The sequence below is a fragment of the Panthera leo genome, chromosome F2 (genome assembly GCF_018350215.1).
Source record: "Panthera leo isolate Ple1 chromosome F2, P.leo_Ple1_pat1.1, whole genome shotgun sequence".
Classification (NCBI taxonomy): domain Eukaryota; kingdom Metazoa; phylum Chordata; class Mammalia; order Carnivora; family Felidae; genus Panthera; species Panthera leo.
Genome location: NC_056695.1, coordinates 72,424,878 through 72,442,735, shown reverse-complemented (window position 1 = coordinate 72,442,735; position 17,858 = coordinate 72,424,878). Strand labels below are relative to the sequence as shown.

General features: G+C 48.5%; 1 protein-coding gene across 1 annotated transcript in view; it reads left to right on the top strand.

Annotated features, from left to right (window-relative positions):
* The window catches only part of ADCY8 (adenylate cyclase 8), a 220,151-nt gene that overhangs the window by 169,532 nt on the left and 32,761 nt on the right, over positions 1-17,858 (top strand). Inside the window, exon 12 of the mRNA XM_042923617.1 lies at positions 10,792-10,964. Within this exon, the coding sequence (XP_042779551.1) occupies positions 10,792-10,964 (173 nt within the window). The remainder of the gene's footprint in view (positions 1-10,791; positions 10,965-17,858) is intronic.

Here is a 17,858-nt window from a genome sequence, read left to right as displayed (position 1 = left end):
AGGAAGGAAGGGAGGAAGAGACAGAAGGGAGGGAGGGAGGGGAAAAGGAGGGATGAAGGAAAGAAGGAAGGAAGGAAAGGAGGAGAGGAAGAAACAGAAGGAAGGAAGCTAGTAAATCGCAAACACTAAAGGCAAACTGCAGGACACGGGGTCAGGACATGTCCCAACAGATATCCACCATCATTATGTAAGTCTGACCTTCCCTTGATCACAGAGCCACTGGTCTGGCTCTGGACCTCGGGGATCAAGCCTGCAGCATTGGGGCAAAGGACAGTTTTAGGCTGTGTTAGCCACGGCCCAGACCTTTACATTTGGGAACGGAAGCTCTGGGTCAAGAGAGAGGACGACTGGGATGTCCCGGCAGACCCCGCCCATCCTCACACCCCGAGGACCAGGCAGACCCTAGTTCTGTAAGACCCTGCCAATATCTGGGTGGAGGAAAGGCTCTCTGTCTCAGCTAGGTGTGAGAAATCGGTGTTCGAAACGCTCTGAAAGGGAGAGAAAGCCTCATGCGCCGCACAAGGTGTAGACTGTCTATTTGATGTGCAGCACTAAATGCAGCATGAAATCCTCAAGCTGAAATGGGCACCGGCAGGAGTGCCCTCCGTTTCACAGAGAATGCAACAAGGTCCTGGAGAGTGACTTGCTCCGTGCCACTCCTGCCTGCCTTCCATCCTTCCCCCCCTTCTCTCCTTCCTTCTTCTTTTCTGTCCTCTTCTGAATTCAGTTATCAAGACTTGGGACTGCCGTTCAGACCATACCTGGCTTGTTCTTGACCTCGTGCTTCTGGAGCCAGGCTCGGTCCCTAGGGAGGCAGTAGGCATTTCTTAAGGAAGTCCAGGGCAGGATGGGGCTAGCTCTCGTTGGGGGGACCTCTTCCCACCAAGTAGTGACGGGAGCACAGATTTCATGGACTCTGTGGGATACCAGCTCCCCGAGAACGTCTCGGTTTGGAGGGCAGGAGGGGTGTCCCAAGAGGCAGGAAGTTGGCCGACAGTCAGATGCGTAGAGCCAGGCAAAGCTGGACAGTGCACCCCACTGAGCCCCCCCGTACTTTCTGCCAGTGGAATCGGGAATCAGTTCTTACTCTCTCTGAACCTCAGCGTCCTTGTCTGTAGAGTGGGAGAAATAATACCTTCCTCACACGCCTCTGGTGGGAATGTCGTGTTCTCGTGGTGCCTCCATAGGTGGGTTAGCAGATGCCGAGCTCCCAGCGTGTCATGGGACGCGAGCTATTCGTCTAGGCTTCCGCGTCCCTCTACGACAGTGTCTGCCCTTGGCCCCACACCCAGGCTCCCGCACTCAGGACCACGGCACACGTGGGGTTGCCGGTCCTAAGAAAGTGGCTTTTGGATCGTGTAGCATCACCTCTGGGCCTCAGTTTCCTTATCTACAAAGCGGGGATGAAAGTCGTACCTCCCTCAAGGGTGGTTGTGAGGGGCCAGTGAATTAATTCCTGTAAAGCGTCTAGAGGAACACCAGGCACATAGTATCTGCTCAGTAAACATCAGCCGTGATGTACGTATTATTTCCTGTGGAAGAGGTTTCGAGCCCGCCACCCCAGTATATGTTTACCTGTACGTGACAGTCCCCTCTCGCTGTGCTAATGTGTCGTGTACACTGGGGACCGTATCCAAAAACTAAAAATGTCTAAGAAAAATGAGTTAAAGTAAATGAGCATCTCAGTACTTTCCTCCCACAACCAAAGGATCGTCTTGCTCAGGAGTCAGCAAACTGTGGCCTCTGGCCAAAGACGAACCGCCACCTGTTGCGTAAGAAAAGTTTGATTGGGGCTTAGCCACACCCATTTTACTGATGGCCCCCGGCTGCTTTCATAGTGCAGCTGGCAGAGTTGAGTAGCTGCGACGGCCAAAATATATCCTGTCTGGCCATTGACAGACAAAGTTTGCTGACTCCTGGCATCCCCTCAGACGCAGGACACCCACTGGCCCAAAGGACGGGGAGCTGGACTCTTTCCATCACCATCTACCACCAACAACCCGATTTGACCAACCGGTTGCCATCTTGGTAGATACATGGCTGTGCTGCTCTACCTAAGGATTTGTCTACCCAACGAGAACGAGACGTACAGACCTGGGAAAAGGCTTAATCCGCACGCAGCACCCCCCTCCTGGCTCCCCCACGTGTGCGTCCCCAGGCAAATCACTTACTTCACCTCCCTGAGCTTTGGTTTCTTCACCTGACCTCTCTGCCTCACCCCGTGAGAAACAATACTCGGTCCCAAAGCGTGTAAGGAACTGGATGATGTGATGTAAAAATAAGAGGCTGTTGTAATGGATGGTAGTAAGCATCATGCAGCCTTGAACTGGAGTTGGCCGGTTCCTGAAAATGAATGAAGACGCAGTAAATGCCAGCGAAGAAAGCTGGATTCTCAGGATGATTTGAGAAGTAGGCTGGGGGGAGGGACGAGGCACAGGTTTGTAAAAGGAATACAGTTCCCACAAACGTTGCCTGGGGTTCTTGGCAGGATCCAAGGAAAGACCTGCAATAAAGACCTTTATTGCATACAACAAAGACCCCCTTTATTGTATGCACTGGCACATTTGAATAAAGAGTCGACTATGCAAAAGCAGTCAGAGCTTGCTAACATTTTAAAGGGTTCTAAGGGCCAGTCTTGCTTAGGGGTGGAATTATCCGTGTCTTTGCTCATTAAATGTCAGCTGTCGTGAAGGTGAGAGAAGAAAGGGGAGACTGAAAAAGGAAGAGGAGAGGGAGAAAAAAGCCAGGAGTCAAAAAAGAGGAAGAGAGGGGCCCCTGGGTGGCTCAGTCGGTCAAGCGTCCGACTTCGGATCTGGTCATGATCTCTCGGTCTGTGAGTTCGAGCCCCATTGTCAGGCTCTGTGCTGACAGCTCAGAGCCTGGAGCCTGCTTCGGATTCTGGGTCTCCCTCTCTCTCCCCCGCCCCCACCCTGCCCCCTGCTCATGCTCTGCCTCTCTCTCTGTCAAAAATAAACATTAAAAAAAATTTTTTTTAAAAAGAGGAAGAGAAACGATCAAAAGAAAAGGGAATCCGTGAACAAGCAAAGAAGCAGATTTTTTAAATTCCAAAAGTGGCTATAAAAACTAGTGCCTTCATTTCTCTGGTCAATTCCGCGGGTAGGAGTCGGAACCCCAAGTGGTTTCAGAGGGAACTTTGTTGAGTGTGGTCTAAAATTCCCCAGCTGCTGTTCAGGATGAAATTAGGTTTTCCCACGCTTTTGCAGTGGTAGGGCCCCCAAAACATCCGAAAGAAGAATGAATGTTAGATGGCTTCACTATAACTTCAGGACTCTTTCTAAGTTGAACAGGGGGATGTTCTACAAGCCCGTTTTGTTTCTGCCCTGAGCCAGTTTTGTATTATGCCTAAATCCGTAAAGGAGATTTATTTTTTTTTTCCCAAATGATAATCAATTTTTAGACTTGCCTTTCCCCACAAAGAGCCAAAAAGCCATAAAAAGCACAGCGTGATCCAGAAACCAACCAGCCCCAGTTCACCAACGCTTAGATTTCAGATCTTCAAGGGCAGTAACGGAACATGGGAAACAGAACAGGTGAGGACGCCAGAGGCTGCGTGGTGACCTCAGATGAGCGAGGACTCTTCTGACATTGACTTGCCGTGTGGCCTTGGACAAGTCACATAGGTTCTCTGAGCTTTCGTTTTCTCAACTGTATAAGGAGATTATTAATGATACCTATGCCATGAGATTGTTTGGGTGACAGATAGAGCAAACACACAGCAAATACTCGACCTCATGAACAGTGAGATCACGACCGGAGCTGAGATCAAGAGTCAGACGCTTAACTGACTGAGCCACCCAGATGCCCCAAAACACTCATTAAATGCTAGTTTCTTTCTTTCTTGACGTCTTTGGTAACTCGGGGAAAACAGAGCCTGCCCAAGTGGCAGTTAAGGGCCATAACATATTTTTTTAAATGCACAAGGCTTTGTGCTCCAAACATGAGATTATCTACATGGTTATGCGCCCGATGTGTGACTAAACACTTGAACAGGCCATCTTCTCATAGCCTGCTTCCCTTTCATAATGCTGCTCTTCTGGCCTCACCCCCTGGGTACAAGATGGTGACCACCTTGTGTGGCACCGTTCTCAGGGAGCCAGATCCTTCCAGACCCTGCGCTTGCTGCCCACGCCCAGGGAGGGGCCTTGGAGGGCACACACTTTATTCCAACAATCCCACCATGTTCCTCCCTGCCTGTTGTTCTCAGCTGACCGCATACACTTCCTAGATGTATGTTTAACAATGTCAAATTGCCGTCCTTTGGGAGCACATTTAATTTCTGGAAGTCACTGAGATGGGTGATCTGGCGAGACGTCGCCGTTTAGGAATCAAAACACAGAGAGAGACTGCGTTCTTGATGTTTTTCAAAAATGGGTTGTGATGGTCATTCACAAGGGTCTCGGCTCGGTCCTCAAAGAAGCAGAGACAAGACAAGCATGTAGCATCATCCTGTATTTCCAAAAATATTTTCTAGTAGTGCCTTTCCATAAGAAATAGCTACTGTGCCTGCTCTGTGATTAGAGTTTGCCTCATAGCTTTCCTGGGATAGTCATTATTTGTAGGCATCATTAATATAGACGTGCCTTTCCAGGAAGGATTTCGAGGTGAAAGTATTGACTGAGAATGTAGTTTCTTCTAGGAAATTTCTAGAAGAGTCCATCTGCCCTCAACACAAGTCAGTCATAAACGTTGCATCTCCTTGTGGTATTTCTTTGACATACCTAAGCTAATCACTGTAATGAACTAGACAACACTTAACCTTTCTTCCCCCCGTATGGGGGAAAAAAAGGTCAATCATGGAAATCGGGATCTAGAATAAGCCAAAGCACAGGAAGATTGTACCAGAGCACCCAACATACACAAAACGCCCCTTTCCTCTGCCACACACAACCCAGTAAACGGCGGGGAACATCGGGTTGGTTATATCCCCACCCACGCTCGTGGTGACCCCAGGTTCCTAACACCGTCACTGTTCGATGGTGGGGAGGGGAGGCTCGGGACGAAACAGAGCAGCCTCCAGCCTTGGCCTCCGTGCCCTTCACTCTGCTGCTTGTACGAAGAGTTAGAGTTGAGAATCCGGTTTTGCGTGAATCGGAAAGTCTGGATTCTTTCTTTGAACGGCAGTGACTTCTGAAAATGGTCCGCCGGCTATCTGCCCCTCTTGTTCTGAGTTCCTAATGCCACAGCAACCAAATGGACGCAGCCCAGCTTGGGTGACTTCCGTGGGTCGGTATTCAAGGCCTCCTTCACGTTCTCGCTGTGTGATAGTTTCCCCCCCCCCCTTCTAGGAGGACAATACGCACCCGTTGCTGAGGTCATTTATGATACTTTGTGACAACGTCCTGGCGTTAGCATGGTGTCTTCCAGCCTGCCACAATTCTTGGTGGCTTGTAGGTCCTCATTCTGCAAGTGTAGAGGAACGAGCACAGAGCAACGAGTTGCCAGCATTTAGCTGGCAAAATGCTTGTTTCCCGCAAACTTCATCAGATTTTGCTTCCCTTGACCCTTGGCCATGATGTAGGACTCCGATTTTTTTCCGCATACACTTGGAAGGAATTTGTAATTTGTAATTTCCCAAGTCCGTGTATTATCTGAAAGAAGAAAGTCTCAATTACTCAGAAGCAGGCATTCATAAAGGACCTTACACAGCATTCGTGCCCGCCCAGCGAGTGGCCGGTTATAATTATTATTTCCACCTTCTACCAACTTACCCCTGATGTATAGGCATCTGCACCCCCACCTGAGTCCCGCCCCCTGCCCCTCTTACCTAGTGTTCGTCTAACATCAGGACCCAGGCTGCCTCACATCTGCACATGCTCCTGGTTTGTCTCTCTTCTCCTACCACGTTTCAGCCTCACTATCAAAATGCCTCTGATCTGTATTTCCTAACTTGGGGACCAGTGCCTAGTGCCCACTGCAGCAATCTTTTTTATTTTCCTGGTCAAAACTGATGTGTCATTATTGGGTCTCTTTTCCCCTTAGAGTGCACAGCTTGTGTGTTTTCTTTATCAGAGGTCGCTGGAAACTGGCCCATCCCTAACACTACTCATGCAAATCCCGGTGTTATTATTTTTCATCATTAAAACCTAGGAAGAAGCAGGGCCACCCGGGTGGCTCAGTCAGTTGGGGGTCTCTGGCTCTTGTTTTCTGCTCAGGTCATGATGTCACAGTTTGTGGGATCGAGACCCACGTCTGGCTTCCGTGCTACCAGCATGGAGCCTGCTGAGGATTCTTTCTCTCCCTTTCTCTGCCCCTCCCGTGCTCTCTCTCTCTCTCTCTCTCTCTCTCTCTCTCTCTCAAAAAAATAAATAAATAAGCTTTAAAAAACTAGGAAGAAGCAGAGAACCCCATGACTATATTGGGATACAGACTTCTTGGGAATACAAGGACTCACTGCAAAACAGTGCATTCGACCCATTGCCTCATTTGATATTGGATGTTATGATCAAATTAAAGGACTAGATGGAAATAATCCACTCCAAAGCCATGTCCTATCTGTGTCCATATTTTGCATTGCTGTGATTATAGCGCATACAAAATTTTACGTCCTGCTTTCCACTGTTATTTGGAAGACATTTTTCTGTATCTTGCCTTTGAAATGTTCCTCTGAAAATCTTTGTCTATGGAGATTATTTTTAATGCTTATTTTCACTTTTGACAGAGAGAGAGAAAGTGTGCATGTTTTTGAGCATGGGAGGGGCAGAGAGAGACGGGACAGAGGATCCAAAGCAGGCTCTGTGCTGATAGCAAAGACCCCGATGTGGGGCTCAAACTCACGAACCACGAGATCATGACCTGAGCCAAAGTCCGCTGCTCAACCGACTGAGCCACCCAGGTGCCCCATCTATGGATATTTTTGTTCTTTGGGTTCTGTGCTTTTACACTCCTGTCTCCTCGTTGTTCTCTGACACCCCCAACAATCCCTAATCAATGTTCTCAATTTCTCTTCCTCCACAGCCCCTCAAATATGGGAATCTCTACATTTTAGTCTCTGTGTCTTCTGTCTTTCCTTTTCATGTTCTGCTTGGGTGGTCTCCACAGCTGTGGGGTCAGCTGAACCATGTCAGCTGCACGTCTCCAGCCCCATCTGTCTTCCGAACCCCAGCCTCACACCTGCGGTGGCCACGAGCTGTCTTTACTGAACCACCCTCGATACCTAAAGCTTGAGAAGCCTAAAACTGAACGCATTCCCTTTCCCCATCCTTCATTCTGTAGTTGTTTTTTTTTTTTCTCTTAGTTAATAGACTAATCCCTCCTGGAATGCTTAGCACCAGTTCCGACTCCCCTCTCTCCTCACCTTCACATGAAGCTAGACACAGCTCTTGCTTCGTCTGTTGGGTAGGTCCCTAAACTTGTCTTTAAACCTTCAGCCTTTGGGGCGCCTGGGTGGCTCAGTCGGTTAAGCGTCCGACTTCGGCTCGGGTCATCATCTCACGGCTTGTGAGTCTGAGCCCCTCGTCGGGCTCTGGGCTGACAGCTCGGAGCCTGGAATCTGCTTCAGATTCTGGGTCTCCCTCTCTCTCTGCCTCTCCCCAACTTGTGCTCCCTCTATGTCTCTCAAAAAATAAGTAAATGTAAAAAAAAAAATTTCTTTTAAACCTTCAGCTTTTCTCCATTCATTCCATTCCATCCTGTACTTACCCACATCACAGTTTTTTCCTAGATCTACTGAATCCATCGCAAACCTGAAACCCATCCGTGGTTCCTTGTGGACTGCAGACTATAGGGCAGACTTCTCAGCGGTCCACATGAGAGTTTTTGCAATGTGGCTTTGCCAACAGTCTCTGCCCTGCCCCACCTATGAACCCTTTATGTTACTCGGGTCCCCTGTGGGGGGCATTCTAAAGACTATGGGGCTTCTGAGTTCCTGGAGTGACTTAAAGAGCACAGAGACTATCACTTGACAGAAACTGAGTAACTGTGTTAGGTCCGGCATCTTCCCACGTTTTTGGAAACATGAAATTTATGGGTCCAGACCCAGCTGAAAGAGAGATTTTCACGAAGTCCTAATACTTCAGTAGCTTCCTGTTCCTCTCCATTTCCTGGTCCCACTCCCACTATTCATTCAAGCTACGAAAGAGACAGAGGAGAAGCTCCTGATGTTATTTATCCAGGGGCCTCTTTCCTTTGATGATCCTGCGGTTTACAGCATCACCATGAGGTTCAGCTTTATACTTTAGGGCGGAAAGTTCCCTAAACTGTGCAAGGCAGTGAGCAGGGTGGTTTGTTTCGGTGGAATGGGGGGAGGTGGTAGAACTGGAGAGAGAGCACTAACCCGGTTGGTTGAGACCACAAAAAGAAAGATCCATCAACCCTTCGTGCAGATATGGGACTGTATTTAACTCTGATAATTTCAGACGTCTTGGCAGAGAAAGGAGGCGGGCAATTCATTTGAAATTGATCTGCCTGCCTATGTTCCTGGCTCCCCTTATGATTTATTATGCGATTTTTTGACATACCCCAGGAGTTCTATAGATTTGGCCTTTGGCACTCCTGAGTTCACGTCATTCTATCTTCATAGAATGTTCTTTCCTTTCCATTTTCCATCGTGTGAATCCTATACATCCTTCAGATCCAGTTCAGATCTGCCTGCCCCACAAATCCTTCTCCAAACGTGTATGCCTTCTGCCCCTGTGCTCCATCACACGTGATGGCAGAGCACTTTCCATGGCACATTGTCACTGGTGTCTCCACGTCGGCCTCACATCTTAGACCACAAGATGTGGTCCAGGCCATCTCTCACTCACCTTGGAATCCCCAGCGCCCAGCGCCCATGCCCTGATTGCAATAGCCACTCCATAAATCCTCATTACGCTTTTTCAACTTGACTGTTGTGCCCTCATAAAGTTTTTCTCAAGGGCACAGTCATTTTGACAGCTTTGATTTAATACATGATTCATAATTTGCACTGCTAAAACTGTGCACAGCTCTTCATCATGATGCAGGTAATGATGAAACAGGATGCCTCGGGCCTATTCATCTTTCCTCTCTATTTGGTAAATTGATGGCACGGAGACATCAAGATGAGTTACCCGAAAATCTTGCCAAGGGAAGATCTTAGAGAGGGGAGGAAAACACATCATCCATTTGAGACAAGGACACAACTGGCTTTACTAAGAAAGACAAAAGCGAAGGCCGCCCCAGACATGGGGATCTGTCGGAACACTGCCTTATTTATTCCTGAGTCTACCCCATGCATTATAATAGCATGGGGCCTTTGCCCTCAGTAGGGTCTTGCTTGATATCACTGTTGAATGTGTACATTAATGGGTCAGTTTGGTTTAGGAACTCAATAAACCTGTTCTGTAGTTATTCGGAGATTCTAGAAATTCTTGCTGGTCTCCTCTGCCCATACAGAAGTGGTCTCTGTCTATAACAGGAGAGAGGAGACCTCCACTTGCTACACAGAGCCATGCATAACAGGGCTAGAATGGATTTTGAGGAATTCTCAAGCTCCGTGTGTCCACTGGAGTCACGGGGACGTGCACAGATGCATCCGGGTGTCCTGGGTGCCATTTGCCAGTTGTGAGAATTCGAGCGATTTACGTGAGCTCTCTGAGCTTCAGTCTCTTACCTGCGAAATGGGAATTACGATGCCCATCCTGGCCAGTTACGTTGAAAATTGCAAGAGAAAAAGTGTGGAAAGATCCAAGTACAGCCATCAAGTGGCCCTTGATGATGCCGGTTTTATTCTTTTTTCCCACTGGATAGTCAGAATCTGAACCTGTTCATCCAAAATGATACAATGAGCTGCTTCTGTAAGGGAAATAGGCTTCCGGGGAGTGTCTTCCGGAAGGCTGAAATCTTCCTGGGCAGACTGACCCGTGGGGGCCACTCGGTGTTCTAGCTTGAGTGGTGCCAGACTGGCCCTTTAAACAGCTACTTGTAACATAAGGAGATAGACCTTATCCTGGGTGTGGGGCGGGGGGTGGGGGGGTGCTGTGGAGGAACGAGACCGTTTCCAGGGCACCTGGAGATGTGCACCAAGGCTTCTCAGGGGCAAGGACACCTGAGCTCACACTTGTCAGAGAAGCGAGGCTAAGTCACGGGAATGAGCTTTGAGCTAGAAGTTGTGGGGTGCAAAGCGGGGGCCCAGGAGGGTCCAGAAACAGCTGTGGGAGTTGCAAGGAGACTGTGAGGCCGAAGCCTACGTTGGGTTTGGAAAGTGAAGGGAGATCTGATCCGTCATGGCCTTGTGAGCTTCCCACTCAGCAAGGAGAACACCATTTGAGGGAATGGTGGGCCAGGGAAGGCCTTCAAGGCGAGGAGTGGGGTGATGAGGCGTGTGTTAGAGATTCTGGAGAGAGAAAGCCAACGTGTGTTCAGTGAGGGTCGAGGCCCGCGAGGAGACAGAGCTGCCGAAACCGTTCCAGAACCAGAACGGAAAGAGCTCAGAAGGGGAGACTGCATGGATGTGAGCTCTATGAAGGGAGTGGAGTCTGCAGACTGGGGGTGGCCTGGCTGTGGAATGTGGGGGGGGGGTGGGGGAGAAAGGCAGCAGAGAAGAGACCGAGCGTTCTGGCCTAGGGCTGGTGTAAATGGTCCCCAAACACCACGGAACAGAGGCTTGGGAGGTGGTGGTAAGGCACTGATGAGTTCTCTTGGAGGCTTGTTGAACAGGAGGGCAGCCTGAGGTCTCCAACTGGAGGTGCTCAGCGGCCATCTGTATCAGGAGACCCCCCCCCCCCACACCGCCCCGAGCACCCATGCCGAGGAGAGCGAGCCTCCCACATTCCTGTTGAGTCTGACCACCTCCCCTCTCTCTCTTCCCAGTACTTCGTCTTCACTGGGGTGTTGGCCATGGTGACCTGTGCGGTTTTCCTCCGCCTGAACTCTGTCCTGAAGCTGGCCGTGCTGCTGATTATGATCGCCATCTACGCGCTGCTGACTGAGACCGTCTACGCGGGCCTCTTCCTGCGCTATGACAACCTAAACCACAGCGGAGAGTAAGTGCCCGCCGTTGCGTGCTCAAAAAGTGCTCAGACTCCCAGTGGGAAAGGGAGCCATTGGGAAAGTGATTGAGATGGAGACACCAAAACCTGGGGACTGTTGGACGTTGACTTCTGTTTCTCAGCTCAGGCACTCGCTAGCCTACCAGTCTAAGCAACATCCCCAGTTCCAATCCTGAACATCAGCTTTATAGACTGGACTGAACAGTAACTAAATAGGAGCTCCGGTCTCCTCCACACCCAATAATTTGCGATTCCTTCCAGTTTCACAGCTCCGAGACGTACAGGATCTGATTATAATTTGGCTGGGGCAGTATTAACAATAGCAGACATTGTGCGTCGGGCACTTACTATGCTCCTTGCACTGTATTGTTTTTGAAATACAAAAAAGTACCAAAAAAGAGGGGCGCCTCGGTGGCTCAGTAGATTGAGCACCTGACTTCAGCTCAGGTCATGATCTCACAGCTCGTGATTTCGAGCCTCGCGTCAAGCTCTGTGCTGACAGCTTGGAGCCTGGAGCCTGCTTCCAATTCTGTATCTCCCTCTCTCTCTCTGCACCACCCCCCCCCAAAAATAAATAAACATTAAAAAAAATGTCTCAGCCTAGATTTCTTAGAACAGAGCCTGAGACAAGGCTGAAGGGCTGGTACACCCCCAGGGCAGTGAAAATAAGGGGAAGAGGGCAGGAGGCAAATGCAAGCTGACGAGGTATTCTATGGCCACGTGGACTGTGAAGAGATTGAGGAGAGACACTCAGCTGGAATGTCTCTGGATGGGCAGTGAGGTGGCGGGGGGAAAGGCAGCTCAGGGCGGAGAAAGGGAGAGGAATTTCTCCATCGGCTCCAGCCCTTTCCTGGCTCTCGTGAGTCGCAGCTCATTCTCTGGATGAACTTCCTGGTGACAGCCAGTGGCCCCTCACTCAGACTCCGCACCTGCAGTGTGGAGCTTCATCTGAGCTGGAAGTGGCAGAGACAACTCTCCCCTGGTGTGGGAGGCACCGGGCTAACTGAGCCCACAAGGGGCCAACCCAATGAGAAAAAGATGAGGCCAAGATCACCCCCAAAAAAACCTCAGAAAATGTGCATGATCCTAATAAGGTGAACGTCTATGAACCAACCCCTGCATAAACAGTGTTAATAACGAGTCGTAGTTACTTCTGCACTCTTAAAAGGGTAAAGTATTTAAGCTATTTTGCTGAAGTTCTCTTCCCCGGCATTCCTCTCCTCTCTTTCTCGTACGCGCCAATTTCTAATGCACTTAATGTGTACCCTTCCCATCTGTGATTTTTTGTGGTTGTTGTTTTGTTTCATTTCTTTTGAGGTAGGGGTGGGGCAGAGAAAGAGAGAGAGAGAATGCCAAGCAGACTCCACACTCAGTGCAGAGCCTGACGCGGGGCTTGATCTCACAACCCTCAGATCATGACCTGAACCGACATCAGGAGTCAGATGCTTGACCGACTGAGCCCCCCAGGCGCCCCCCAGGTTTTCTAAATACATATTTAGTTATGTGTGTATTATAAATTACTTCTAAAATTATTTTGTTGTCACGCAGTATTGTATTTTTTAGTTACGTGTGGGTTGATGTCTACAGATGTAATTCTGTTGACAGCTTTCACAATCTCCGCAGCTGTAATATGTTCCTATTATATAATACAAACGTACCAAAATATATTTATCCTTTGATCTATTAATAGACTTTCAGGCTGTTAGCAGTTTTCCCTACTTAAAAAAATGCTTCAGTGACCATTATCGAAGACCTCTCCTGGAACTTCTATTCGAAAGTAAACTCGCTGCATTGTAGGGCATCCGCATTTCCCACTTTTACGATATTGCGAAATTTGCTCTCCAACGTGCTTAAAACAGTTTCCCTCTCACAAGCCGCGGTCCCGTTGCTTCTGGTTGCCACCCACACTGTCGTTAGACTTTTAAAATTCTTGTTGCATTTATGGGTGTCTCATTATTTTCATTAGTTCCTTGATCATGACTAAGTGTGTGCATTTTATATGTTTGCTTATTCACCATTTGGATTTCCTTTTCGGTGAATTGTCAGATCATATCCTTTGCCTGCTTTACGTGTTAGGCTGTTTGCCTTTTTCTTACGGGATTCGCAGAGGGTCTTTGTGAATTCTAGACGCTAATTTGTGCCTGCTGCACACATGCATCAGACGCTGTATGTATATTTGATCCCCATGGCAACCGTCTGAAGAACTCAGGCTTGGGGAGGTTAAACAGTTATCCTGGGCACGTGGCCGGTAAGGAACAGACCCAGATTCAAACTCGAGTCTTCCTGGCTCCAAAGTCCACCTTCGTCAATACCGCGTAAACTTCTTTTAAGTCAAGCTGAAGAAACTCCCACCGGATGCCCAGGGTTCAAAGACCATCAGAATAGTTCCAAATTAGGTAACGTGGTTAGGGGTGACCGGTGTCCTGTGGCCAAACAGAGGGTAAAGACATGTGGGAACAAAATAAGCCACGTTTGTGGTAAAAATAAAATTAAACCAGCTACAACTTAGCCATTCAAAGGGGAGCACAGCTTCTTTTTTTTTAATTTTTTTTATGTATGTATGTATGTATTTATTTATTTATTTATTTTTGAGAGAGAGAAACACAGTACGAGCAGGGGGAGGGGCAGAGAGAGAGAGAGAGAGAAGGAGACACAGAATCCGAAGCGGGCTCCAGGCTCCGAGCTGTCGGCACAGAGCCCGACGCGGGGCTCCAACCCAGGAACCGTGAGATCGTGACCTGAGCTGAAATCAAGATTTGGACACCCCACCGACTGAGCCACCCAGGCGCCCCTGATCTGAGGTCTTCAGCAAAAACTTGTAGTGAAATTGTTAAGTAGGGTTGTGAACGTAAACGTAATCCCAGGCTCACGGCTGCCAGCGTCCGAGTGTTTTTCTCAGCTTCTTCCTGCGCCAAGGTCGGTTATCGGCTAGGATTGTATTGACTCCCGCTTTGCTTTCAAAGGAACTAAACTAATGAGGAGCGGGAAGCTGCTCGTTCAGGCTTCTCTCTCCACTACGGTGGAAGTCAGCAGTTCATTAGATGCCACTGTGTATCTCTTTGTCACCCACAGCCTGCTCATGATGGTTCGGGGGCATTCTGCGGGTTGCTCCTGGGGGTCAGGTGCCCCGGTCACGAGAAGTGCAGAAAACCTTACACCGGGCGGCTGGGCAGTGTCTCCAGAGAGATGGTCCCACATACTTCAGACGGGCATCTCCCCATCTGCACAACTCCTTGTCTCAGTGGATGACGCTGAGCCCAAAACAAGAGAGGCACCCTCTCCCCCAATATCTTATCAATCCCTGGGGACTCCCATTCGTCAGCAGCCCTTGCAGAGAAGTACTCTATCATAACACGCGTGAGTACAAGTTTCGGGGTTAAAGGACTTAGGTTCAGACCCCAGCTGTGCCATCAACCAGCTGTGGGATCCCAAGGGAATTCGTGAAAAGTGACCATCTCTCTCAGCCCGGCTTTTCTCATCTGTAACGTGGGGGCAATAACCACTGGTCCAGAGTAGAAGGGTCAGAGAGATCAAATGTGATCATGGAAACTTGGCACGAGGCCTGGCATAGAATAAGCACTTGATGAGTACTAGCAATTAGTGTCCCACCTGCTCCCTCCACGCTGCAAACGCTACAGTTCTAGAAAGGTCGTTACTCTCATTGCTGCGGTCGCCTAACTGATCTCCCGGCCTCCACTCTCAGTCCACCCCTCTGAAGGCCACCAGAGCCATCTGGTGAACTCATTATCCTTCTTAAAACCCTTAAGGGGCTCCTTATTGCCTCTACGAAGCTAAAAGTTCAACCTGTTTCTCAAGGACTCCACCCGCCATCCTGGCCCCCATGGGCCAGGGGGGGTCTGGCCCCCATGACTCCTCTAGGCTTTTCCTTCTGTAGGTCCAGAGGCCACAGCGTACCCATCCTGTGTTCTAGCCATAGGAAACCAGGCTGGTTACCCGCCCAGGGGGCTTCTGCCGGACGCGAACATCTCCTTATTCCCAGCCCATCCCTCTCAAGGTCCAGCCCAAGGGCAGTAATGCCCCTTCTGAGCGTTCCTCGCTTTTAACCTGTGCGCCTAACCTCTCATTGCACTTCTCCCTCGGTGTTGCCATCATTACTTTTCACGTCCTCCTCTTCCATTAGAGTAGGAGCATTTGAGGGCAAGGACCATTACTCATGCTTATATTTTGGCACTTAGTGAGGTGTCTGGCAGTGGGTGTCCAATTAAAGACTTGTTGGGTGAAACATTAAATACACGAGGGACTGAAAGGAACGTTAGCTCCTTTGGAATCATATTGTACCACTGAGTCACCGTAAGCCAAGTGTCTGCTCTCCACAACCCTGTGATGTTTGCTCACCATCACCCTTAAACCAAGCGTTCCCCACCCAGTAAGCACTTCTGTGTCCCACCTCTTCTAGGCCCTGCAGATTCACAGACGAATAAGACATTGTTTCTATCTTCAAGGAGCTTAGGGGCAAGAAAGTACAAGAAAGTGCATATAGGAGGGCACAGTGGCTCCTGAGACAGCATGACTAAGGTGTGGATTGACAGCCGGGCTTCCCCACGCACCAGATCAGTGAACTAGACTGAATCGTTTAACACCTGAGCCTCAGTTTCTTCTTTACTGGAAGAGGGATAATGGTACTTAATTGTTGATGTGACAAAGGGCGAGCAACAGGTATGTAGAGTGCTATCAGAGGCGTGGCACAAAATCAGCACGTAGCCGATGCAGCCACTAGTCTGGGGACAGAATAAAGCATCAGTTCCAACTGATGGTGTATTTTGAGTTTCAAAAGGGGGAAATGGGAACTCATAGCTAAACCAAAACTTTGGCCTCAGGTACGTAATCGCTAAAGCTCTGAACTTGGTGTTTGAGATGTGACCGCGCATCTTGACTCTAATAGAAATCAGCTGTGCGAACTTGGACACGTAGCTTCTCCCTGGGCCTCAACCTTAGATCTATAAAATGAGAGCCACCCGAGGGATGTTACATCACATAATATGAAATAGAATGGACCCACTCAGCTCACGTGGTAAAGTATGTAATTACATGGAATTAGTTTCATTATATACACTAAGTGCCAAAGTAGGTTACAAAAATCGTACGAACCATACGGTCCTAAATTTGCAAACATGTTTTTGCATGGAGCGACATTTAGTTGGCTCCAAGGTATTAACCGTTGTTTTCTCTGGGTGGTAGGCTTCAGGACTACCTTTATTTTCTTATTTGTAATTTGCATTAGCTTCCAAATTGACTACAACTAGTATAAATGCCTCTGTAATAAGTAACCCTCAAACTAAATACTCATTTTTATGAGACATCAGATAAGATGATCTCTAAAGACTGTTCTAGCCCTGGAGAATTACATTATTCTACATGTGTTTTCACTTAATTATGCCTCTTTCTGTTAGCATAGGAAGATAATAGTATTAATACCGTGATTTTATTAGTATAAATGAATTAGTTCAAACGCCCTCGGTTTCTCTGCCACCCAATACCAAGCAGAGTATTATAATTTCATACAAATGTTGGTCATTTGGCTCTCTTGGAAGTTCTTCAAAGAATCACAAGAACTACAAAAAATTCCTTCTAGCTTTACGGTTTGTTAATTGTTCAATGTTTATTCATTTTTGAGAGAGAGACAGAGACAGAGTGGGAGTGGGAGAGGGGCAGAGTGAGAGGGAGACACAGAATCCGAAGCGGGCTCCAGGCTCCGAGCTGTCAGCACAGAGCCCGACGCGGAGCTTGAACCCACAAGCCGTGAGATCGTGACCTGAGCTGAAGTCAGACGCTTAACCGACTGAGCCACCCAGGCACCCATACTTCTAAATTTAAATGATGGTTCTTTTTGGATGTTGCTTGGCCTGGCTGACTTTCTCTGAACATTTTGCCGTCTTTACTCAGACTGTAATTCTTCAGTCTAAAATACATCTTAAAGACTAAGAAACCATTCATAATCATTTTCTCTTTGCTTCTGAATTCAATCTAGTCATCTATTTTTCGCCAACCACTGCTTTCAAGAGGCATTTGTGTTTTCTCTTGGAAGCAGGTTGTTAGTGATAAATTGCAGGCCTTACAAAAGGCTTCCACATGACCAAGAAAAGGATGTCAGAAGTGCTCGTCAGAGCAAAAGTTGGAGTTAAACACAGGATGTCTCCCATTCAGACTCAGCCTCGCAGCTATTAAACCAGCTAGCTGAACAAGATCGATGTCCCATACCTAGACAGCCCGTCCCATCTTTTCCTCCTCAAGTCTTATCCTGTAAGACCCAGCTCTTGAATTCCCAGAACATCCATCCTGGGTTACTTTCACTTCCCATGGATTCCCATGGCAACAAGGCTGTATTTTGACAATGGAGTATATTGTGTTAAGAACGTACTCTCTGTTTGGTCCTTTCCTTTACTGGACCGTCTTGAGGGCAAAAACAATGTGCCGTCTTCATTTTCCGTATCCCGGCGTGTGCCTGGCACACGTTGGGGCTCAATAATTATGTGCTTCACTGGGGCTGTAGGGAAGAGACACGATAATGAGTACCATCTATTTTTAGCATATTATCTCTAAGGAAAAGCAGATGGAACTAGGAATCCATGAATCTGAATCTTGTTCCAGCCCACAGACGTCCTGGTCCCCTGGGTCCCCGTATGGACAACCGCCCCCCCCCCAACCCCCACCCCGGAGAAAGAACAGTTCTGTTCCTGAGTTCTTGTTCTATATGAAGAGTTGTATCAGCTGGGAGGGTCTTTTACATAAAGCTAGATGAGAAACTGGTCTTGGGAGCTGAGCTCTTGTCTCCATTTCTTGAGCCCAATGCTACCCTGCTCACCTCCAGGGAGGATAGAAAAGAAAAGGGAAGGCCGGAGACTTCCCAGATGGGGCCATATCAGTGTT